The sequence below is a fragment of the Crassostrea angulata genome, chromosome 3 (assembly GCF_025612915.1).
Source record: "Crassostrea angulata isolate pt1a10 chromosome 3, ASM2561291v2, whole genome shotgun sequence".
Taxonomy (NCBI): Eukaryota; Metazoa; Mollusca; class Bivalvia; order Ostreida; family Ostreidae; genus Magallana; species Magallana angulata.
The window spans coordinates 5241657-5266681 of record NC_069113.1 but is presented as its reverse complement, the minus strand read 5'-3'; the positions used below and the strand labels follow the sequence as shown (position 1 = coordinate 5266681).

Here is a 25025-nt window from a genome sequence, read left to right as displayed (position 1 = left end):
ACTGATTGAAACACGCATTTCCTTTATTATTATTTTCGTAATAACTCAGATTTGAAACAAAATTTCCACTTAATTTTTGCAATTTATATTTTCCTTCCCATAAGGATAATTTATGCTAAACTATGTTGAATTTGCCTCGGTAGTTCTTGAGAAGAAGATTTTTAAAAATGCACCCCCCTTTTTCTACAGTTTCAAGGTTTTCTCCGCTTTGAATACAGATTAAACTTTTATTTCTGCAATTTATATTCGCCCTCCCATAAGGATGATTTGTGCCAAATTTGGTTGAAATTGGATAAGCGGTTTTAGAGAAGAAGTTCAAAATGTAAAAAGTTTACAGACGGACAGACGGACGGACGGACGGACGGACAGACGGACGGACAGACGGACGACGGACAAAATGTGATCAGAATAGCTCACTTGAGCTTTCAGCTCAGGTGAGCTAAAAATCATATACATCTAATTCTATGAGAATAATGTATGTACAGTATATTGTACAAATATGTAATGCAATGTTTTGAAGCTTGCTCCCATAAAATTTAGTGGTATTGCTAAAACTGTAGCATATTTACAAGGCAGCACATTTATTAACAATGCTAACAACTTTCAGATCTACAAGTGACCACATAACAAAAAAATTAACATGCTAAGAGTTGACTGCAATATTGACCCCAAACGGAACAATAATCTTGCGAAGATCGTCAACAACAGGCTTTTGGTCCTGGCTATCAGGATCCTGGACATTTAACATATCTGCCTGGTTTTCTCCTAAATCTAGAGGTTGGTCCATCTCTAGCTTAATGTCCACTAACTCCTCCAAATCTCCCGTCACAGATATGGTACTACTGTCCGAGTCTGACTGTCCGTCCATATCAACTGACCGCCGGGACGGAAGAATGGTTTGTTCTTTACTTTTTCTTCTCTGACGCTCCGGACTTCTTCTGTAAGGTTTCGTGCGAATTTTGGCAAACTCCTCTACGCTTAACCACCGAATTCCATCCGCTGTTAGGAGTTTTCCATGTCTGGTCTTCAAGTGTCTTTTGTATGTATTCCGAGTTTTGAATCTTTGCGGACAATCTGTGCACACGAATGGAGTTTCTCCTGTGTGTCTTCTCAAGTGTTCCTAAAGTAATCACAATTAATGAAATATAAATGACTTAAAATTCTTAAATAGACAAAGAGTCTACATGATATGTAAACTATATATGTTTCTGCTGCATTACCCTACAGGAAAATATGGATGATCAGCAATTAGAAGTACTGACAAATTGAGGGATTAATTACAAGAAATGTCAGAATTTAACGAGGCCAGGTCTAATTTGTTCTGCCCTAGATTTTTAAATGAAATTTTTTACATGAATATCTACTGATATAATTATCATTTTAAGATAAAAAAAATAAGCCATTTACCACATCGTTTGTTTAAGGGGTCATCTCAAAGTTTGTTAATTTTAACATAAGACCCTATGGGATTTTGCTTGAAATGTATCAATTTTGCACATTTTTTACATTTTCTTAAAACTTCTGCACTCGGGATTTTTTTTTCTGTTCTACATATTAAAGCTATTGCTAAAAGGCAATCAAATGGTCAAATAAAAAAACCCTTTTACCTCCTGGTTTGTTCCAGGGGTCTGATTAAAGTTGTTTTTTGTATGCCCAATTTCCCAGATTTGTTAGATAATGGCTATTTTTTATTTGACAAAGGCGGAAATGGTGATCTTTATAGTATTATTAAAATTAATTCTTACACATACATACCTTGAAATGACTTGGATGTCTGAACTTTCGACCACAGTCTTTGCATGTAAATCTGCTTTGGTTGTTGTGAATGAGCATATGGTAGTTCAAGCTGTGCTGCCTTGTAAATGTAGTATTGCAGATAAGGCACACAAATGGTTTTATTCCTGCAAGTAAAGATTGTGGTAAATATACAATATCAAGCACTTAACATGGAAATTAATAAATGATCTTTTTTTTAAAAGTTGTGTTAAAGGAAAAAGTTGCTCAGGGATTTATCCTTACTTTAACCATTCATAAAATTCATAAATTGAAAATTCTTATCCCTGCTTCCCGCTCTAAATATTTTTCATCCAGTTGTTTTATTTCAGTTGACTGAGAAACTTATATTACAATAACTTGAAATAATAGTCAGATCACATCAAGCTGCTGGGCAATGATAATATCAAACAGGTGATATTTAGGGGCCAAGTTTAATCTGATAACCATGTCTGGCAATGAAATTATAAAATAGGACAATATTAATCAATGTAAAAGTTAGCCCCCCCCCATTTATCTTCCGTTTCTCTGACCAAAACTTTTAATATATAATGCAGCAGGCAGGAATCTTATTTTCATTGTGATGTTAGTTAAATACTCATTAGATGTAAATTAATCAAATGAACGTAAAGAAATGAAGCAAAAAGAATGTAAAAAATTCCAATTAAATAATAAAATCACCATCTGGACCTTTTTTTTTATTGCATATCAGGATGAAAATCTAAATGCATATTAAATGCGGCCAAATTGAGACTTACATTTACATCGAATATCATTGTCTAATGTTGACTACCTATTGTTTCTTTTCATTATAATTATTATAAAGAAACACAGTGCCACTATATGGACTTGCCTACTGTATACAGGGTTATTTTTGCCCTGTATAATTTTTGCCCTTTTACACTTGCAGTTTTGTCCCGTCTTGAACTTGCCCAGACAATGTTGTGTTTAAAGAGAGATAATTTGAGACATTGGAATTAGCCCAGTCTCAAATTCGCCCACTGACAACGAGGGGGAAAGGTGCGAAAATAAGATGGGGGCGAATATATCCCTGTATACAGTATATGTCACATGTTTGGCAGATCCCAAGACTGTAAGCAACACAACAATTACCTGCATGGCTTCTGTAGTGGTACATGAGGGTAGCACTTGCTGTAAAGGTTTTGTCTTTGCATATTCTGCAATAAAGTGGCTGCTTGTCTTCCTTCTTTTTACCTTTCAATTCACGGATACATTTCAGGGCTGCCTTCTACAAAATGTAAGCATTTTACTGAATTGGTGTTTTTCACTTCTATTAACTTTGTATTCATAATATTTGCAAACCTAAATGTGAAACTTGTAACAATGTTTCCTCTAATATAGTATAATTTACAGATTTTTTAACTGTACCTGCCTCTGAGGTTATTTTAAAGATCCTCACCAGCCCAGTAAAGTGAAGAAGTGTAGTTTGATCATATGAAATACATGTAATGGCAACTCTTGATCTGCACGTTAATGAAACATGCATGAAATTCACTTTACAAGGCCAGTGGGCATGTTTAAAAGAAAGTCAAGGGCAAGTAGCATGAAAAAATCATTAGTTAAATATCTGAAGAATATCTTCGCAATTTTCTCAGAAAGTGTAAAAAAAATAAAGTAAATGGAACTAAAACTAGCACAATTTGTAAATTGAAGTTTTTTGTCTGTGAGGAACAGTAGCTCTATGACATGTAAAATCAAATTTTTCACAAGAGCTATCGATCTGCTGCTATCCTATAAACATAGGTAATCACAGATTACAAGGCTCACCGAGACGAGACATCACCCTTATGAGACTTCACCTTATGAGACCACCTTTATCATATTATATGAAAATCATACTTTATGATCTTGGATATTCATGGATTCTGTTTAGACACAATATCATATATCATCTGTTAAAAAATTGTATGATAATCATATGTTCATATGTTAATCAATACAATAATATAAAATTAAATATTGCATCCTATCATATTTACAACATTTATGATACATATATCATATAATACAATAAAATACCATAATAAACAATGATGAGATATGATATTGTAAGGTATGATATGACATTGTATTGTGTTAAAAGTTATTGTATTTGATCAAATAATACAATATCATAATATATAAAACAATATAGTATTATATTACTATATTATATTACATAATACATCATAACATTGAAACATATGAAATTAGATTGTATAATATGGTATGATATTGTATGATACTGTATCATTTTTTATACATAATATGATATTGTATCATATGATACAATATAATTTGATACAACATTGTATCATATCAAATGATACAATATTATGTGATAATTAAAAGTAAAATATAATATAATACAATATTATATTATATATATTGTATCCTATGATACAATTATATATTTTACAATATCATACAATACAATTTCATATGATGTGATAATATATCATATAATAAACAAATATCATAGTATACAATATCATATGATACGATATTATATAATATTACAGTATCATATTATACAATTTCATGCGATATTATTCTATATTACAGAAACTAATATCATATAATTTTATTATACAATATCGTTTGATACAATATTATAGAATATACAATATTGTATCATAGGATACAATTTTATATTTTGCAATATCTTATGTAATAGTATCATTTGATACAATAATAAATTAATAATACAATACAATATTATACAATATTGTATCATAATATACAATACTATACATACAATAACATAACATAAAATATAAAAAAAAAATTCATACAATATCATATCGTATCATATAACTTTTTATGATATTACATATGATATTATATTGTATCATAATAAACAATAATGTTTCATACCATACAATACTATATCATAGGAATCATGTTATATCATTTATCAACAAACACATCTATCTTTTGAGCTGGTTTGAGTGAGGTAGGAAATTTCATTAGCATCCTTGATAATGGAGATCAGGCTCTGCATCTGAAGCAACCTCTGCGTTTCATTTATAATATAGTTAAATCAACTATGCAAGCTATCATTTATAAAACATGTGACCTGTTTCAAAAAAACTAAACCTCATCCAGCATCCGAAACCTATGGCTCAGATTCAGCATTCAAGCCTGTCAGGTGCATCAGTATACATAAGACGCATCTCCATGCAAGTTTGGTGAAGTTCAGAACAGTAATAATTAAGATATCATCATCAGAGGGCACTAGCAATTAAAACCTTAACCTGCTCCAGCATCCGCAACCTATGGCTCAGATTCAACATCCATGCCTGTCAGGTGCATCTGTATCATAAGACACACCATCCATTCAAGTTTGGTGAAGTTAGGACCTGTAATAACTAAGATTTATTTTTTAGCATCCTTGATAAACGAGATCAAGCTCTGCATCTGAAGCTTCCTCTGTGATTCATTCATATTACAGTTTAATCAACTATGCAAGTTTGAAATAGTACTATTATCTATTAAACATGTGACCTGTTCCAAAAAACTTAACCATATCCAGCATCTGAAACCTATGGCTCAGACTCAGCATTCAAGCCTGTCAGGTGCATCAGTATCATAAGACGCACCATCCATGGAAGTTTGGTAAAGTTAAGACAAGTAATAACTAAGATATGATCATCAGAGGGCACCTGTTTCAAATACTATAACCAGCTCTAAAAACCTTAACCTCCTCCAGCATCCGAAACCTATGGCTCAGATTCAGCATTCAAGCCTGTCAGGTGCATCAGTATCAGAAGACGCACCATCCATGGAAGTCTGGTGAAGTTAGGACAAGTAGTAACTAAGATATAATCATCAGAGGGCACCTGCAACAAAAACTTTAACCAGCTCTAAAAACCTTAACCTCCTTCAGCATCCGTAACCTATAGCTCAGATTCAGCACCCAAGCCTGCATGCTGCATCAGTATCATAAGACACCCCATCCATGCAAGTTTGGTGAAGTACGGACCAGCAGTAACTTAGATATTGCTATCAAAGGGAACCTGCAACAAAAAATTTAACCTGGTCCAAAAACCTTAACCTCCTCCAGCATCCGAAACCTATAGCTCAGATTCAGCACTTAAGCCTGTCTGTTGCATCAGTATCATAAGACACACCATCCATGCAAGTTTGGTGAAGTACGGACCAGCAGTAACTTAGATATTGCTATCAAAGGGCACCTGCAACAAAAACTTTAACCTGGTCCAACAACCTTAACCTCCTCCAGCATCTAAAATTTAGGACTAAGAACCAGTATCCAAGTCTTTCAAGTCCATAAGTAGGTCCAGATGCATCATCCATGCAAGTTTGGTGAAGATAGGACAAGTAATAGCTTAGAAACAGGACCTACAACAAAAACTTTAACCAGGTCCGGACGCCGACACCGAAGCCGACGGTATAGCATAAGCTCCCCCTGACTTCGTCTCGGTGAGCTAAAAATGTCACTTTGACCCTTATATGAAAACATTCAAAAGCAAAACAATATGAATTACAAACCCTTTCCCATTCTGCAGAACCTTCTTTATCCATTTTTCTTCTTTTCCGCAACATGCTGAAGTCTTCATCATCATTGAAGAGTTCATCATCTGCTATCCTCCCTTTCCAAGCCACAGGAAACCTTGGCATTGGGGGATAAGGTCCTGTGAATAAAGGTGAATTTGACATTTCTTATCAGAGAGAGAGAGACAAGTTTACACAGCATTTAATAAAAATATTAAATTAAGTTAATGAATATCAAAGTTAAAAGTACCAGAAGCAGGTCATCTTGTCATTAAAATATCGTTTTGTCAATATCTTATTATAAACAATAGCAAATTATACTTTTACAAGTCTTTTTTATCATCCATATAATTCCACAAGTTTGATCTCTTTATCTAATTCATTATCGGAATATAACTATGAAAAATAAATCCTGAAAAAAAGAACACTAAATTAACCAACTGTAACCATGGTAACTAACTGAAACAGATACAATACAGTAATTCAAAAACAGTAACAAACTAAAACTATCAAAACCAATTAAATGACATACCTCAGATTGATTCATTTTCCTAAGAAATGGGTTTTTAAAATAACTAATTTTCTATACATGTACATTTGCAATAACAAATGTGATCTACATGAACTAGAGGTACTGTGAGCAAGCTCACAATTGATACCCCCGCTGAGAAAAAAATCATTACGCAATGCCATGTATTTTTGCTATTATAGAAAATATTGGATGAATGTATTTCACTGTCCATTTTCTATAAATAATAATTGCTCTTTTTTTTTTTAAACTGTTAATGCTAATATGAGTAAACAAACCAATTTCTATCCTTTAATTCCATTTCATTTTAAGTTAACTGTTAATGCATGAGGACGTTTGCATCCTTACGTTAACAACCATTTAATATTTAAACATTTTGAATTATTGGTATACTGAGCCCGATTTTTTCCGAATTTTTTTTTCCACACATTTTTGAAACAATGACCTTGAACTTCCTCAATTGACCCTTGGTTAAAGGTCATGACACACCCTAAGGTTATAAGCAGTATTTTTGTGAATTAAGAACTTCAATATTTGTCCGTAAGAAAGATATGGACTGGACATGAATTTTGCACTTTCTGCCAGTGACCTTGACCGTACCCAAATGACCTTGGGTCAAGGTCATGACACTTCCTTAGGTCATAAGCAATCTTTGTGTGAAGTAAGAACTTCCAATGTTTCTCGTTAGGAAAGATATGGACCGGGCACGAATTTTGCACTTTTTCTGCCAGTGACCTTGACCCTGCCTGAATGACCTTTGTTCAAGGTCATGACACACCCTTAGGTCATAAGCAATCTTTGTGTGAAGTAAGAACTTCCAATGTTTCTCGTTAAGAAAGATATGGACCGACACAAATTTTGCATTTTTTTCTGCAAGTGACCTTGACCTTGCCCAAATGACCTTGAGTCAAGGTCATGACACACCCTTAGGTCATAAGCAATCTTTGTGTGAAGTAAGAACTTCCAATGTTTCTTCATAAGAAATATATGGACCGGACACAATTGCACAGACGGACGGAGGGACAGACGGACAAGGTGATTCCTATATACCCCCCCAAACTTTGTTTGCGGGGGTTATAAATATACTCAGAAACAACAGGCACAAGTTAGGCCAAGCACCTAGACTATACAAGGAAAGTTCTAAAGGGGGCTGACTAAAACTATGCAAAATTGTGTATAGTATAGTATAAATATTAATACATTTGTCCACATATTTACCTTTAACAAAAACAATTTATATATTAATAATCAAATTTAAATTTTAACACAAATTAAGATTTCTTTTCAGATAGCAGAAAAAAAAGAAAAGAAAATTTCTAAGATGATTTATCATTTGAATGAATGGGTTTCAACATTAGGTTTATGGCACAATAAACTGAAGTTTTTTGGTTTAAGAGGTTACGTAAAAATTGTAAAGTATATTTTTTTGTAATCAATCAAAGAAATCCATGCCTCCTTTTGGAAACTATTTTATAATGTAAAATGTATTAGGTTGTATATAAAGTTCAAATTAAAAATAGTTTCTCATACCTCACATTTTTTACACAAATGCCCAAAGTTGGCTAAAATTACAAGGTGCAAAGACTCTAATGATGAGTTGCTATAGAATAATACCTATCTACAGATTGAATCTTTCAATGCCCTTACTTTTCCCTGAATCTCCCAATTTCTCTGTTCCCTCGATTAAGTTGATTTCTTCCTCAGGGTTTTCATCAATGATCTCCTCAGCACATACGATTATTGTTTTTGATGCTTCATCAGTACTCGTTCCACTGCTGGACAATTCATCCATAACTGATACATTTCCTAAACATAGGATAGGTTCAGCCTTCCTATCTGGATGGATCACTCTTTTGCCATAATATTGATTGTTGTCATTATTTACTGGGACTTCATCTTCAGGATTCTCAAATTCTATCTGATCAATGATCTCGATTCCCTTTTTCTTTCCAAAAACTGTGGTGTATCCATGATCATGATGGGGCTGGGTTCTCCTCATCAACTCAATGATAAACTGCTCATTTTCTTCAATTCTTTTCTCGGTGTCATCCCCAACATCACTGTCCTCTCCAACATCTATACATGGTTCTTTGGCAGTTTCTCCTTTTTTCTGAAGCTTCTGCTGTATTCTTGTTGATTGTTTATGAGCGTATTTTCGAAGCATGAAACTTCTCTCTGAAAAATGGTGCTGAATTAAGCTTTCCTTATCCTCTGCATCAACCCTTTCATATTGTACCTCTGCTTCATCCACTATATTGTCTTCAGAGGTATGAATATCAAGATCTGTGTATCTTTTCCTTTTAGGTTTACTGGTTCTGTTATACACATAGTTCTTGCTTCCTGATGTTGGTTTTCGTTTTGGTCCCATGATTTCTGTGAACCAAAACTCTGATCATCAAAATTAATACCCCAAATAAGATTTTCAATAGAGAATATCATTTGTTTTTTTTCTCTCTTACATTAAGAATATATACTCAAAGTTTGTTGTTATTTTTGTAAAAGTATACAGGTATATGTACTCTCTGTAAAGTCTTGTGCAGTGTAGCTATTTTATGAAATACAGTTAAACTTCGATATCTCGAACACTGATATCTCGAATACAATTGATACTGTAAATTGCTGATTAAACGCGAGGAAATAATATCCGCGTAAATTCGTGAGAAGCCCGTGAATTTTAAAATCTCGCTTTTAATTTTCAAACATATGTAAACTACATGAAACTTTGATAAAATTTCGACATTCGCGATTTTATGGGAAACCGATGAATTGCGGAATTAATTACTGGAGTAAAATAAGGAATTTACAGGATGTCGAGTGATTTGTAAGTCCTAACCACTTAGTTTTTTAAGTATTTTACCCTTGATATCTCGAATACTCGGATATCTCGAACTATTTAAACAGTCCCATCTTGTTTGAGATAACGAAGTTTGACTGTATGTTCTACTTTTTAATTTGAGCACATATTTGATGAACTATGTACAGTACCTTTCTGTTTTCTTTCCTTTACATGCACTGGCTCAGCTACAAATTCTGGTTTGTTGTTATTCTTTGGATCTTAAAAGAATACATTGCAACAAAAATTAGTGGCTTCCTAAAATTATAGTACCGTATATACAACTGATGGACCTTCATATGTACTGTGGTTTCATTAATTTTCGTGGGTATCAATTTTTCGGGATTTTCTGAAAACCACAGTTTCAAGGATACAGAATTTCGTGGCCATTGATCCTATCAATAAAAAATGTTAGTTGATATTGAACTTCAGGGAACATTTAATTTCGTGGATCAACTTAACAACAAAATCCACGAAAATTGGTATTCAACAAATATTGATGAAACCACAGTATATATATATATATATATATATGGACTGATTTAAAGGTCATGAATCTTTTAAGTGACTATCTCTCTTGCTCTACCAGTTTAAACTTTTCAAGAATTGGAATGGCAATTGGAATTTGAAACAGCACACAGCCACACACAATTAAAGATTAATAAATGTTATGCATATATTCACCATTTTGCTCTTTCAAAAGATCCTGTATATGGGCATTCAAATGCTTCTTCATCCTCAGTCTTGCTTGTGTTTCATTACCAAAACTCTTGTACTGGACCTGACATTTGTCTGGCATAAGTGCACAGGTGAAAATAAAATTTCTGGTGATTTCATTAGAAGTTAAATCAGAGAAAAAGTTGACCAAACATCTTTCAGATAACAGCTGAATCTGCTCCAGGTTGAACACTTCCAAGTTCTGAACATTTCTTTTTGTTATCTGGAAAAAAAAATCAAGAATCTATGAAAAGAATATGGCATTTGTGGACAATATTTAAAAAAAATAGTCCAGCAGTCAGACTAAGTCTTTAAAATCCATAGCTGTATCTGTAATTGAAGGAGTCCTGTCATTTCTTGGTATTAGTCACTGAATTGTAATTAAATCATCTCTCTTCCAAAAGTTAAATTTACAATGCAATGAAGCACTGAACCAATTTTAATAAAATTGACATGTGAAGTTTATAGAGTTCTTCACATAAATAATGACCAAAAAGACTGGAAAACATGTGCTTTTTAAAATGAAGTAAAAATTGAGCAAGCTCACATACTCCACCTCCCCCCCCCCCCCCATTATTTGACAAAAAATAACCAGAAGAAGTCTAAGTGCTTAAGAGCCAAAATTCACAGAAAAATAATGGAACCAGAATATTCTGGTTATATGCAAAGCAACATATGATATTGTGTCCTAATATGCTAGAAAGTTTTATGCAGCAGATTAAGGGGAGTTGTGCTTACAAAAAAACCCAAGACTAATGGGTAAAAAAAATTATACCTCCTATAACAAGATGGGTAGGGTATAACAACAAAAACAGGACTGACTGATGGGTCAAAAACATTATGCTACTCTCAACTTTTTGGCATGGAGTATATAACTAGAGAGTCTGCATTAAACTTGTGCTGAGTTAGGTAAATATCTTATAAACATAAAATTAGCCAACAAAATTTGTTTTTTTTTATTGCTTTATGCATCAATCAATTCTATAACAGATAATAAAATCAATTGGAACATTTGATTCTTTAAATACTGGTAACAATAACATTTAATATGATTTTCACAAGAATTTCTTGTGAGTAAAAATAAGTTTGAGATATTTACCCGTTTAGCAGGGGACTTTGGTTTGTTTCCAGTTGGTTCTTTCTCCAGTGTAGCTGATGCAACTTGTGCCAGGACATCCAAAGACATGTATGAGGAGCTGTCTTCATCTTCTACTTCTACTTTTATCTTCCTCTGCCTTAGAGTTCTATCAGACCCTGTCAATATCAACATTTTTTTTTTACTTTACACAAAAAATTAATGAATTTTATACATCAATTCCTGTCAAAAACTGTACATAATTAAAGCAATGGATGGATAGGATATTAATAAAAATGGATTACAATTTAGGAGATTTTTAATATGATAAATCAAAAGGAAAAAAATGAAATTGATAACAATTAAATATTATCATGATTTTGTTTCAATTCCTAAGCCATAACATAATCTATAAATATTATAAGAATTAAAATTTGATTATTTTGAAATTCATATGATCTATATGTAAATTTTAATAAAAGTAAATTGGAGCCTGTAGAATGCAGTTTAATTGGTAATTGGAGAACTTGTGGTATTTCAATGGGCAGAAATTAACTACAGAAATATTAATGGACATCCAATAGCATTTTCAATATTGAAGATGAGTAGAACTTTGTGTAACTTTCTATAACTTCAACTTCCTACTTCTGATAATTTTTTTCATATAATATTCTATCATTTCGCGTTAATTACAATAAATATCAAAACTTCTTTTACATGTATCTATTTATAGACGAAACAGAATTGATTTCTTGCCGCCATTTTGAAAGCGTCTGCCATGCCGAGAAAATACTTTTCATTTGAAAATCATAATATTGCCAAGTATTAATGAAACATGATTGCATTCCTTATTATGTTTTCAACACAACTGAAGATTGTCACAAATAATAGATGATGTTATTTCATAATCTTACCACACTACTCGTTTGTTTCATCGAGTTGTGTTGCTGTGTGTTACAATATAGCAGCCGACAGAGACATCTCTTTGTTTATGTTGTGAATTGAAATTAATTGCGCTTACCATACTCTGGATTCAATCGAATGACACAATACAGATCTCATATATTATACTACCTGGAGACACAGCCTTTTTAGATTTCTCTTTATTCAACTTTTCTTTCTGTTTTGGTGTCGCCATTTTCGCGCACCTTGCAACTCGTCTGCTAGACCTTACCACATTCCCAAAGGATCAAATTAATTTAAACAAAAAAACGAAAAAAAAATTTCGAAAGTAATTTATTATTCATTTCACCAAATTCAGGCCGAGAAAACTTAATTTAGATATTTAATATAAATAATTACGATTTTTGAATTAATGGTTAATTTAGATAAGTCGTTCTTCGTATATTTTAGGTAGCCTGATAATTTCACTCCCTATTGTTTGGGACCCATTCAATAGGGTACACATTTAAGGAAAATCGAAAAATTAAAACCAATCATGAAGCAAGCCAAAATTTAATTCTAAATGCATACGGAAAGAATAGTTAAGAATAAACTAAACAAAAGGACATAAATATATTGTTGAGAATATAAAAATTTAACGTTATAAATGAAAGTGCCGACAAGTACAAATTAAGTGCACTTAAAGAATTATAGCTTGATGAAAGGTCATAAACAATTCAAATTCCAGAAAGTGTGTTTATTTATGCAAAGAAATATCCACATCATACAGCATCACATGTGTAAAACGGTTAGAAAACACAGTTGAAATGCGTGCAATGATTAATTCTGATTCATAAAAGATGCTAATCCACGGTAAGTTTATATAGTCGATGACATGGCTGAATCAGAATTAATCGTTGTACATGCATTTCCACTTTGGAGAAGATATATAGTGAAACGAGAGAGGTTTATCACGTGTATGGAACAAAAAATGAGCATTAAATGCATGTCTCATCTCTCTCTCTCTCTCTCTCTCTTCTCCCCCCCCCTTCTTTTTTTTTTTTTAGGTCACCCGAGTCTCTCAATTATTATGTCTTGACTTAGACCAGAGTCTCTCTGCATTGTCCCTATGTCCTCTTTTTGAATTGGGATTTTGTAACTTACTGTACACAGTAGCCTAGCCATAGTAAATACATTAAACTCCTTTGTCTTTACAATAGTTTGATAGCTGAAGACTTCCTGACAGGTCCATCTACGGGCTCAGATGACCGTCAAAGCCTGTGGACCTCTTTTTTTTTGCTTTTTAATTGAGGTTTTTGTTGTTTGTTTGCTTGTTTTTACGTTTATTTTGTTTTTTACTTATTTATTTTATTTAGGCCTATTTATTTTTTATTATTCATTTATTTCATTTTTTTTTTCTTTTGTTTTTTGCTTAGCAATCTCAAAGGGTGGGTGTTTCAACCAGTAAACTACCTTCTCTAGATTGACTTAGACCATTTACTGCTCTTATAATATTGAATTCTCGTTTCTTCTCTGTACTACAAAGCGGACCGAAGTATCAGCTGGACAGATGGACTATACACCGATATATGACGTCATCATTGTTTACAAATACCTTGGTGAGGTAACGCGGCCATTTCATAGAAAGGCATGACAGTTCTGATGTAGAACATTTTGGAGTTGACAGTAAGATGATTTCATGAATTTGAAATGTTCTGAAGCATGATTTTTTTTCCAAGTGACTGGTGAATTTCCCTAACGTTTACATCGGCTAATTTGGCGGTCAATCATAATGTACATGCATGCATGAATTGCGAAAGTGCAAATATATAAGTACTGTACTAGTGGTCATGAATATAATATGGCAATCTTTTATGCTTTTTTCTGATGAGTTAATGATACAGCTTTACTGCAGAGACACTTTTTATCTTTTGACCTAATAAGTAAATAAATAAGCTATTCTCTAAAACTATTCCTGCATGCCCTCTAGCTTCTTCTCTAAAGAGAGTAACCAAAAATGAGTCTTTATGCTAATGTGATTTAGTGAATAGTGTATTATTTGCCTAATACTGCCAATTTCCAACTATCAATCATACTATAATTTGGGTTACATCATGCACAGATTTTTTCCTTGAAAAATTCAAACTTATTAGATTCACATTTTAAAGTTATCAAAAACAGTCCCCAGAATCCTCCAGTAAGCAAAATTATCCTGAAGACCCCATGGAAAAAAAACCTCTTGATTTGTGCATGGGCTTATTTAACCATTTGTTTTGTGGGTAAAAAATCATCATTTAGAAATCAAAAACTTTAATTAGAGCCTTATTTGTTGTATGCATGTCCAAAGATAGGTAATTTCCATATGACCAATGCTTGCCCCGGATCATTTTTCGCCATGCATTGTTGTCATTTCATCAACACATAGAATTATGTATGAAAAATCATATAACAATGCACTGGTGAGATGTGGTACTTGACGAGAATTCAATATCTTGAATTCCATGGTTATATAAAAGTGAGTTTGAATTCGATCACTGTCTCTTTGGGTACCAGTATTTTATCTCAAAATCTTGAATCTTCAAATACGTGTATCTTTAAATTTATTTTGGTCCCCTTATGTTTAAAATAAGAAGGTTTGAAAATGTAATGCTGATTTTTAAACTGCTATTTTTGAACACCAGGGTTTAAACCTTAGTAGAGGCACTCATATCTCCCACCGTAACATATTCTGGTACTTATTTGCAGGGTCTGCTTCTTTTCTGTAGATATACATGTATTACAATGCTTCAACTTGATAAATTAGATACGTTTTAGCTTATAAATTACATAAGGAACTGCATTGTATACCAGGTAAATGTACTTTTCTTTGTAATAAGTATGCTCTATTGAATGTTTCAGTTGAACTTTGAGCTGCCATCATGCCTGAAAGTGCGCAGATTAAGGTTTATGGGCGCTGCCGTCCTCTTACACAAGATGAAGCAGATAAAGGATTCAAAACTGTAGTCAAGTGTTCTGGTGACAAAATGCTCATAGAATCGGGTGGGAAAGAGCATTCCTTTTCCTTTGATGGAGCGTACTCAAGTGATGCAAAAGTTAAAAATGAGCAGATTTATAAAGAACGTTGTGAGCCATTTCTGCAGCGAGCAATGGAGGGATTCAATGTCAGTATCATTGCGATGGGTGCAACAAATGCAGGAAAGACTTACCTTATGTCTGGAACAGACAGCGATCCAGGAATTGCTCCCTGCTTCATCCGGAATCTTTACCAAGCCATCGGAGAAAGAAGCAATAAGGAGTTCTTTATCTCTGTGTCCTATTTAGAGGTTCTTGATGAGAAAATGAGTGATTTGTTGAATCCACATGTAAACCAAATGAAGATAAGGCAGCATCCTCATAAAGGAATATTCATTGAGGGTCTATCAGAGATTGTTGTTCACAACTGGGAAGAAATGAGCCAGTTGTACGAACAAGGAACCCGTGTTAAAAAACTAGGAGCAAGGGATATCAAAGCTAACCAGGCCAGGGCACATTCTGTCTTCACCATCACTATAGAGCAACGCACAAGACAGTCCAGTAAAGTCGGGGTGAGATCCGTCGTCTGTCTGGCAGATCTTGCAATGGGAGAGGTGGTGGGGACATCCGACCCACATGCTGTTGCTGGACTTCAAGGTTTGATGAATGTGTTAAGTGCTCTTGGAGGTCCAAAGAAAGGCAGCAATGTGCCCTTTAGGGATTCTGCCATCACTAGGGTGCTCCAGGACTCTTTTGGGGGAAATGCAGTCACTCTCATGTTTGCTGTTGTCTCTCCTGTTGATAAAGTACATAAAGAAAGTTTGACCACCTTACAGTATGCCTCCTACGCAAAATCGGCTAAAAATCATGTGAAAGCAAATATGGATGAGACAGCAGAAATAATTGCTGATCTCCGAGATGAAATTTCAAAATTAAGAGATAAAATTGCATCAACGTCCACTCCAAGTAGAGATGATGTTCAGAAGCTTGAAGATCTTGTCCAAGATCTGCAAATAGCAAAAATGTCAACTTGGGCTGAGAGGGAAAAGTTGTCCAAGAAGGTCGAAGAAGAACGAAAAGTGAATTTAGCAAACAAAGGAATACTGGACTGGGTTACTGATAATATGAAGAAAGGAAACAGAGAACTTCAGGAAAAGATGCTGATTCTCCAGAAAGAGAAAGATGTTTTGACTGCTCAGTACTCTGAGAAGCGAAGTACTGTAGATGGTTTAAATGAAGAGCTCCAGAGAAAGATAGCCGAGTATTCCAAGTACCAGGATAGTGGAAAACTAACTGATTCAGAGACAAAGAAAAGGGTCACAGCCATCCATGATATAAAAGAAAAACTGAAGAAAGAATCTGAGATTTTAAAGCAAATTAAGTCCCAGTTAAAGGATGTTGCAGAAAAGCAGAGGGAAGAGAGAGATGAAGCAAAGTCCCAGATGTCAGCTATGAAGGGAAACACTGAGTTACGCCAACAGGTGGAAAAGGAGGAGCGATTGAAAGTGGAAAAGGAAAACAGGGCAATGATCGCAGATGAAATGGAGAAGATGAAGACAGAATTTGAGACAGAAAAATCTCACATTCAGTTGAAATTGACCGAAAATAAAACTTACAGTGCCCAAGAGGTATCCCATTTAGAGGTCCAACTGGCAGAGATGAAGCTAGAAAAACCTGTGACCACCATGAAGATTCATCTGATGGAGCAGGAGAAGGAGCGACTGGTCAAGGAACTGGATGATGTTTACCAAGTACACAAAGACGAACTTGAATTTCAGAGGCTTCGGCACTTGGAGACGTTCCGAGCATACCGTGAGATGTTTGAGGAGCAGAAGGCAGCTCTGGATCAGAGGTACCGCCAGCTTCTGGAAGATGCCATACAAGATGCTGTCTTCCTGTCCAGCCGAAACAGTGAGCTCCTGGAAGAGAACCAAAGCTTGAGGCAACAAAACGCTGAAATGAGAGATTCCATCACCAAACTGGGTGGACGTCTTCCTAGTCAAACTGTATAAACGAAATTTTTCATTTTCTGATTGAAAGTTACAGAGATTTTAGAAACTGACAATATTTAGTCCTGAAGGCATAAATCCGAGCCATATTTATAAAATGCATGTGATTAATAACTTAAAGCCAATGGTGTTATTTGATGAAGTTATAAAAAGTTAGAGTTGGCTTTGAAAATGTTGATATAACTCACATTTTGATGAACATTATATAAGTAAATACAATATAATTTATTCTTATTTATATTATATATTTATTCAGAGAGTATCTAACACTTAATTCTAACTGATTTAACAACACAACAGACTGTTGTGATTATAGATAATTGAATGTTACTGAAATGATAACACTTTCAATTTTTAAAAAAAAGGAAAATGTAACTCTTTTGTTCATGATATACTTGTATAAGCAAATCATCATGTTTGAAAATCTTACCACAATGAAAAAAAATGTAAGCCCCATAGAAATTATTTCAACGAGCAAATATGTTTCTATCATATTGTAAATTGAAAGCAAAAGTTCAGAACAAATTTAAGTTAATTTTGCATGATTTTACTGGTTTAAACCTCTATTAAAAATGCATATGTGCTAGCTGTATCATTCCAGTAATTCCATGTTAACAATGTAGATTAAGATTGGCATCTTTGTGGAATACCCTGAAAAAGTCCAACAGATCAATGCTTAACACTTACATGCTCATTTTTTGTATTAAATTGTTTATATTATATTGATTCATATTGATCATACTTACAAATGTTCTATCTATTTGTTATAATTCATAATGTCACTCTCTTTCCCTTAACAAATGTTATTTTTTTCTATACATGTATATATGTGCAATCTTATTCAATTTACACATCCATTTTTTTTAACTGTGATAATTATTAAACTGTTATTAACCTTTAAGTGTTTAATATTCATAATTTTGGCACATACATGCATACAGATGCATTTAACATATACTGGATCGGGAACAGCTATATTTAGTATATTCAGATCATCTCTCTCTCTCTCTCTCTCTCTCTCTGTGCAGGCATGAATTATAAATAACATGTCACACTAAACTTACTTTACGTGTGCAAAAACAAATTTTGTCTTTTTTGAAATATTATATTTAGAATACATGTACAACAAAATTGATTAGCTCAATTGGAGACATAAATAGCAAATGTTATTTATGTCTCTGGCACAAATTAAGCAAGGATCAAGTAAATAAAAAAAATATATTGATAAAAGGGTGTAATGAATGTGGTTGGATAAAAATATATAATGCAACAGCTGCTAAAAGAAACTAGTCCAAGGCATAAATTATCAATCAGTTACAATTTTCTTTTAATTGTGTGTGTGTGTGTGTGTGTGTGTGTGTGTAAGGGGGGGGGGGGGGGTAATGAAGAGAAAAGGAACAAACTTTGAACGAGTTATCTAATTTAAAAATAGTAGCACTAAAAGGCGTAAATTAAAGAGAACTCCTTACTGAATACTTTTCTTTTACCAATAACTTGCCTTGAACCAAATTAAGCAGAACATCAACGAAAATCCAACATTACACTTTATCTAAACATATAGACTGTTTAAAAGGGATTTTACATATCTAAATTAAGCCAAATTTTAACGGCGGTTTTTCCGAGAGAGCAATGTTATTGTCACGTGATTATAATGGCATTAAGAGTTTATCCTGTCGTAGATCGTGCTGAGGTCGACGTGAGTATTTTACGTGCTCGTTCATTTATTTACTGTATTGGGTGTTTAGAAATCACCATGAATCGTTTTAAGATAATTCTGAAATGACTAGAGTGTCTTCTTCCTCTCCTGTCGCGGTGATGTGTTTTATGTTGATGAGGCGACGTGTAGAGATGGTTATACTATAACTTATAGTACCGACTTGTCGGATGGGGATCCTACTGACTTCTTCAGCATCCTTGATCCTGCCTCACATAATTCTATACTATACTACATTTAACAGAACCTTATCTAACGAGTTTTCTTAGTGTATTCAATTCTCGAGACATGTGAAGAATTAAAACTACTTTGCAATTGGAAATGTCAGTGTTTAGACAATGTGTTTATTTGCTGTGTTTTTCATCCTTTTCCACTTAACGATAATACATACTCATTACATTTGTTTAGATTCTATTCTCATGTTTGGTCAAATCATTAAGAATTAAGGATTGCGGAAATAATTAACTGACCAAATTGATTAATATCACTGACCACTGCTGAGTATATCATTTGAGAGAGTTTTGAATGAAAATTAAATAAATGTTAAATTCAAGTTTAAATATTTTAATTACCTTGAAGTGACCAAATGTTTACATGTTTCAGTTCAGAAATCGTTTCTATAGCTGAATCATAAAGGTGGTCATTGAACATTTTGAAATTCTGAGCCCTTGTGCTGGGTTCAAATAAAAAATATGATATGGTACTTGGTAATTATCGTGATAAGAGGTTGTAATCTATCACATGTTAATACTACACATCTCTGCCTCAATTCTGTTAAATCTTGTAGACTGTATCCCACAAACTCTCTACAGTCAATGTAGTTTCAAATCAGCAATTTTCGACCATGTTTCTATGTCCTTCGAGATCGCCAATGGCAGGTGTACATTAATGTTTCATTTAAATCACAATCCTGGCATCAATAGAATGAAAAAGAAGAGAAAGAAAAATAATGACCCACCATCATAATTTTCTGGAGGACAGCCCCCATGCGCATTGCCTTTTAGGCCCTGTGGAATGGAGTTTAATGCTTATTTTGATGCACACTTAAAATAACATTCTTTTCTATGCAATGTACATAATGATATATTCTCTTTTGAGAAGTGGACAGGCATAGCCTAAGTGGATGTAGGCTATGCCTGTCCACTTCTCAAAAGAGAATACATAATGATACAGTGGGCCGCATTCTTCATGGTTTTTTTCCTGATCCCACCCCATTTATATCCAACTTTCAGGTAGAAATTTTTTGTCACATTGATACTAGGGTACTTCATGCTGAATAACTTGAATGCTGGCAAGTTAATTAATAGAACCTTTAAAGAGGTAGAGGGTCACTGCTATTGGATGAGAAATCCAAGGCATGGTTAATTCATACACTGGAGGAACTTGTTTATCTATTCATGAATAAATCATGTGGTCATGCATGGACCTTATAAGCTGGATTATTTTGATCATGAATACTCAATGAGACATGCATGATATTTTGTACAAGCCTATTTTCAGGGAAGATACATTGTAGGTGTGATTCAATTATCAATTCCCTCTTCCTGTTTGATAAGAACATAATGGTTTTCCTCATCATACCACTTCCTGTGATAAATTTTTGAAGTATTTTAAGAAAATAGAAGTCTTGAAAGAATTGCCCAATACTTTAAAAAAAACCCAAAAACTTGAAAAAATACATGTCTTTGTAAGATACATCATTACATGGTTAGCTTCATATAATATTTGAGTTGTGAATTTGCGTTATTATATGTATAATTATTATTATTTTTCCCTCATCTGAATTTAAACTATTCATTATACAAGCTTTAATGTACATGTACTTTGAACTATTTTGAAATTGTGAAGTATTTTTATGTAGAAAAATTATTTTGAATTACACTTCCTTGTAAAATTTTCACCAGGTTCTCATTTAATGGAGAAGGTTGAGCTATCCTGCTACTCTAGGATGTTTACAGTTTATATTTAGTTTCCCTTTTGTCAGAATACTGAAGTACAACAATTATATCGCAATTATGTCCACTTGTTATTTTTTTTATTCTGGAGATGATCTTAGTTTGAAAAAAAATGTTTGTTAAAATGATTTTATGCGACCATACTTATCAGTTTATGTGCAAAAAGAGTTTTGTTTTTATTTGTTTTAGACACAAGTAAGCAGGTATCCAAAAACTTTGTCATATATTTTTAAGCTGATCATTTTTTACTATTGATAATGATGTTTGTTTTGTATATGTATGGTTATTCATAAATCCAGAGAAATTCCGTACAAGAATCGTCCAAGGCTAACTGAGGATTTCCCTCCCGAACTAAGAGACACAAGAAAAAAACTAATACCATTCCTAATAAAAGCAAAGAATAACGGGAAAAAGGCCTCGCTTACTAGAGATAAGCTCCGAATCGAAAGCAAAATGTACTCTTTAGAAGATCTGGAAAACGATGCTCATAAATAGGAACTCGGCCGCCCACTGTTTACTGTAAATAAGGACATTGTAAATAATGACATTACAAATGATTATTCTATTGTTATTGAAAATGTACAACCAGTGATGAACATTAGTGTTGTATCATGGAATATAGAAAGTTTAGCAAGTAAATTACGCTCCAATAAAAGTGAAGTGTATTCCCTGATACAGCATTATGATATTGTTGGTTTTATAGAATCATTTCAGACAAGAGACAATGAATTTGACCATGAATTTGAAAGTAATGAATGGGTAATTTTTTCAGCCATGCGTACAGTTTGTAATAAGCCAGCAGGTGGTGTAACTGTTTTAGTCAAGAGGTCTTTGGTGCTACAGTACAGTGTAACAAAAATATTAAGTGTTGATGATAGATTGTATTTGCATATTAAGGATATATTTAGTGATCAAGAGTGCCCAAATTTAATTTTGGGTTTTATTTATCTACCCCCACAGGGGTCTATATACTACAATTCTAGAGACACTGAATGTGGAATAGACCTTCTAGCAGAAGATGTATATGAAATAAAAAATGACCCAAGATACAATAACTGTAGATTACTACTGGCTGGTGACTTTAATGCAAGAACAGGTGCTAGTGTAGATTATATGCTTGATGATTCAATTAAGTATATCCCAGTGTTAGAAGACTGTGAGGACGAACTGTATATGTCGGATAAATTCTGTAAAAAGCGAAAAAACCAGGACAAAGAGTCAAATCATTTTGGTAAACAATTACTAGATCTGTGTGCTGTGGAGGGAATTCATCTTGTGAATGGTAGAACCAACAGTGACTTGTTAGGAAACTTTACATTTATTTCTAACAGAGGGTGTAGTACAATTGATTACTGCATAGCTGATTCAGCAATGTTTAAGTACATTAGTGATTTTAAAGTATTAGATGTAGATATTTCCCTCCATCTTCCCATACTTTGTACTTTAAATATTGTTAAAAATAGTATTGAAGTCATGGAGGTTGATGTACAACTTGAACATTTACCAAAATTCAAGTGGGATATGAGTAAATCTGTTGAATTTTCACATAATATGCATAATCCTGATGTGTTATCAGAAATTAAATGTATTACTGAGTCATGTAACTTAAGTACGCAGGAAACTGTCTGTAAATTGAGGGGTGTCTTGGAGAGGTGTGGTGAGCACATGGAAGTAAAAGGTGAAAAAACAACTAAGGCAAATACAGAAAGAATCAATCAAAAATGGTTCGACAAAGAGTGTGAACAACTCAAGAAAACAAAGTGCCAACTTCTTAACAAGTACAGAGTAACGCACACAGCAGAACAGCTAGATGAATACCTTGAATGTAAGAAAAGATACAAGGACCTATGTATAAGTAAAGAAAGAGACTATAGAGAATTTATGAAAAATAAATTGTGTGAAGCGACCAAAGACTCTACCGAGTTCTGGAGAACTATAAAGTTGCTGAAGTCAAGCCAATCAACAGTGAAGAAAAAACCTGTTATTTCAGCCAGAAAATGGGCCAATTACTTCTGCAACTTATTTAACCAGGAAGAGACCATAACAAATGACTTTACTGAACATGTAAATATTATGCTAGAACAACACAAGGAAGGCTGTGATTTGTGCTCGTACAATTCTGATGAGATTCTCGACAATGAAATCACAGAAGAAGAAATTCAGGAAGTTATCAAAGGTCTAAAAAACAATAAAAGTCCTGGACAAGATGGAATCCCAAACGAATTCTACAAGTATTCCAACAAAGAAGTAGGAAACCTACTAAGGAAACTTTTTAACCAAATATTTAATTCAGGACAATTTCCAGAGTCTTGGTTCAAAAGTGTGATTATTCCTCTCTTTAAAAAAGGAGACAGAGAAGACCCTAATAACTATAGGGGAATCTCACTACTTGATTCCTGTAGCAAAATATTCACAACAGTTCTAAATAAGAGACTCAATTTATGGTCTGAGACCATGGGTTGTATTCCCGAGGAACAAGCAGGATTTCGTCATGGATATTCCACAATTGACAATATTTTTGTTCTACAATCTGTAGTGCAGAAATACATTACAAAAAAACGAGGGAAGATCTATTGTGTCTTTATAGACTTCTCCAAAGCATTTGACTCTATCGATCGTAAAAAACTATTTTATTGTCTTATCAACAAAGGTATACATGGTAAGATGATCACAATATTACAGTCTATTTATCACCGTGTGCTAAGTTGTGTTAAAATTGGAAACAAAATTACTGAATATTTTACATGTAATGTCGGTGTCCGTCAAGGATGTATTCTAAGCCCATGGCTTTTCTCTATGTACATAAATGAATTTATTGAGATGCTACGCAACTCTCAGTGTGAAGGAATCCATATTACAGAACAAATATCGGATATAACAGCCCTCCTGTTTGCTGACGATCTTCTTATGATATCAGACACTGTAAATGGACTTCAAAAGAAACTAAATGTACTACAAAAGTACTGTCTGAAGTGGAACCTATCAGTAAATATGGACAAATCAAAAGTAGTGGTTTTCAAGAGAGGTGGAGCAATTGCAGGGACAGAAAAATGGATGTTCAACGGGAAACCTATGGATGTTGAGTCTTACTACAAGTACCTTGGTACCACATTTTCCTGTCGACTGAAATGGACCCAATGCTGCAAGTTACTGGCACTACAGGCACGAAAAGCATTAAATATGTTAAAACATTCTTTGAAAATCCTGAGTAACCGTGATCCCAAGGTGTGTTTTAAACTTTTTGACAGCATTTTCGTTCCTATTCTAACATATGGAGCAGAAGTCTGGGGAACTGATATCAACGAAGAGATTGAAGCTGTACAGAATGACTTTTGCAAATGGATATTGGGAATAAGCAAAAAAGCTACCAATATAATGGCTAGAGGAGAATGTGGAAGACTACCCCTTTATGTTATATATATGATAAAACCAGTGAAATACTGGCTAAAAATACAAAATATGGAAACTACAAGATATCCAAGACAGTGTTTCGAGATGCTTTATAATTTGGATTTGTGCAGCAATCGTTCAACTCCAAACTGGGTATCTAAATTGAAATCAGTCTTAAATCACTACGGCTTTGGGGACGTTTGGTTAAGTGGTGGACCCGGAGATCCAAAGGTCTTTATGTCAGAATTGAACCAAAGGGTGAGAGACTGTGCCCTACAGGATTGGAACTCAAAGTTAGACAATTCACCAAAGTGTGCTTTCTATGTGATGTTCAAAAAACAACTTACATGTGAGAGTTACCTCACCTTTCTAAGCTACCCCTTAAAACAGGCATTAGCCTCTTTCAGGTGTTCCTTACATAAATTACGTATTGAAGAAGGTAGATTTGAGGGAATTGATAGTGCGGATAGATTTTGTCAACTTTGTAATTTAATACAAATTGAAAATGAAGTACATTTTCTATTTCACTGTCCAATGTTAGCGGACTTAAGAAGAAATTTTTATTTCACTGTCCATCAGAAAGAAAAAAGGTTCCAATTTGTATTGACCAGCTTTTTAACA

General features: G+C 33.7%; 3 protein-coding genes across 11 annotated transcripts in view; 2 read left to right on the top strand and 1 right to left on the bottom strand.

Annotated features, from left to right (window-relative positions):
• Positions 1–643: 643 nt before the first annotated feature.
• On the bottom strand, positions 644–12611 carry LOC128176474 (uncharacterized). The gene is made up of 9 exons (XM_052842855.1): positions 12517–12611; positions 11467–11621; positions 10335–10590; positions 9803–9871; positions 8465–9190; positions 6286–6428; positions 2887–3022; positions 1756–1901; positions 644–1120 (listed from the first exon to the last, which is right to left on the bottom strand). Exons 1-9 carry the CDS (start codon positions 12578–12580, stop codon positions 644–646), a joined length of 2172 nt encoding a protein of 723 aa, XP_052698815.1. The 5' UTR covers positions 12581–12611.
• A 1293-nt stretch (positions 12612–13904) lies between these two features.
• LOC128177508 (chromosome-associated kinesin KIF4-like) lies at positions 13905–18071 on the top strand. Its single transcript, XM_052844230.1, has 2 exons — positions 13905–14010; positions 15223–18071. The coding sequence occupies exon 2, from the start codon at positions 15243–15245 to the stop codon at positions 17346–17348; it is 2106 nt and encodes a 701-aa protein (XP_052700190.1). The 5' UTR covers positions 13905–14010; positions 15223–15242; the 3' UTR covers positions 17349–18071.
• A 698-nt stretch (positions 18072–18769) lies between these two features.
• The window catches only part of LOC128175431 (EH domain-binding protein 1-like), a 57398-nt gene continuing 51142 nt past the window's right edge, over positions 18770–25025 (top strand). For 3 of the 9 annotated variants that reach the window (XM_052841052.1, XM_052841047.1, XM_052841049.1), the window contains exon 1: positions 18771–19041. The gene's annotated coding sequence lies outside the window, so the exon portion shown is untranslated. Of the gene's footprint in view, positions 19042–25025 lie in introns of all 9 variants that reach the window. The other 6 variants (XM_052841055.1, XM_052841053.1, XM_052841048.1 and 3 more) reach the window with 3 other exon arrangements.

Bases quoted from the DNA above. Each gene is read 5' to 3' on its own strand.
- LOC128176474 (XM_052842855.1), bottom strand. From the start codon at position 12,580: ATGGCGACACCAAAACAGAAAGAAAAGTTGAATAAAGAGAAATCTAAA. The intron at 9,191-9,802 runs GTACTGTACATA...TTTGGTTCACAG, and splicing joins AAAGGAAAGAAAACAGAAAG to AAATCATGGGACCAAAACGA. The intron at 3,023-6,285 runs GTTTGTAATTCA...TACATTTTGTAG, and splicing joins GTTCTGCAGAATGGGAAAGG to AAGGCAGCCCTGAAATGTAT.
- LOC128177508 (XM_052844230.1), top strand. From the start codon at position 15,243: ATGCCTGAAAGTGCGCAGATTAAGGTTTATGGGCGCTGCCGTCCTCTT.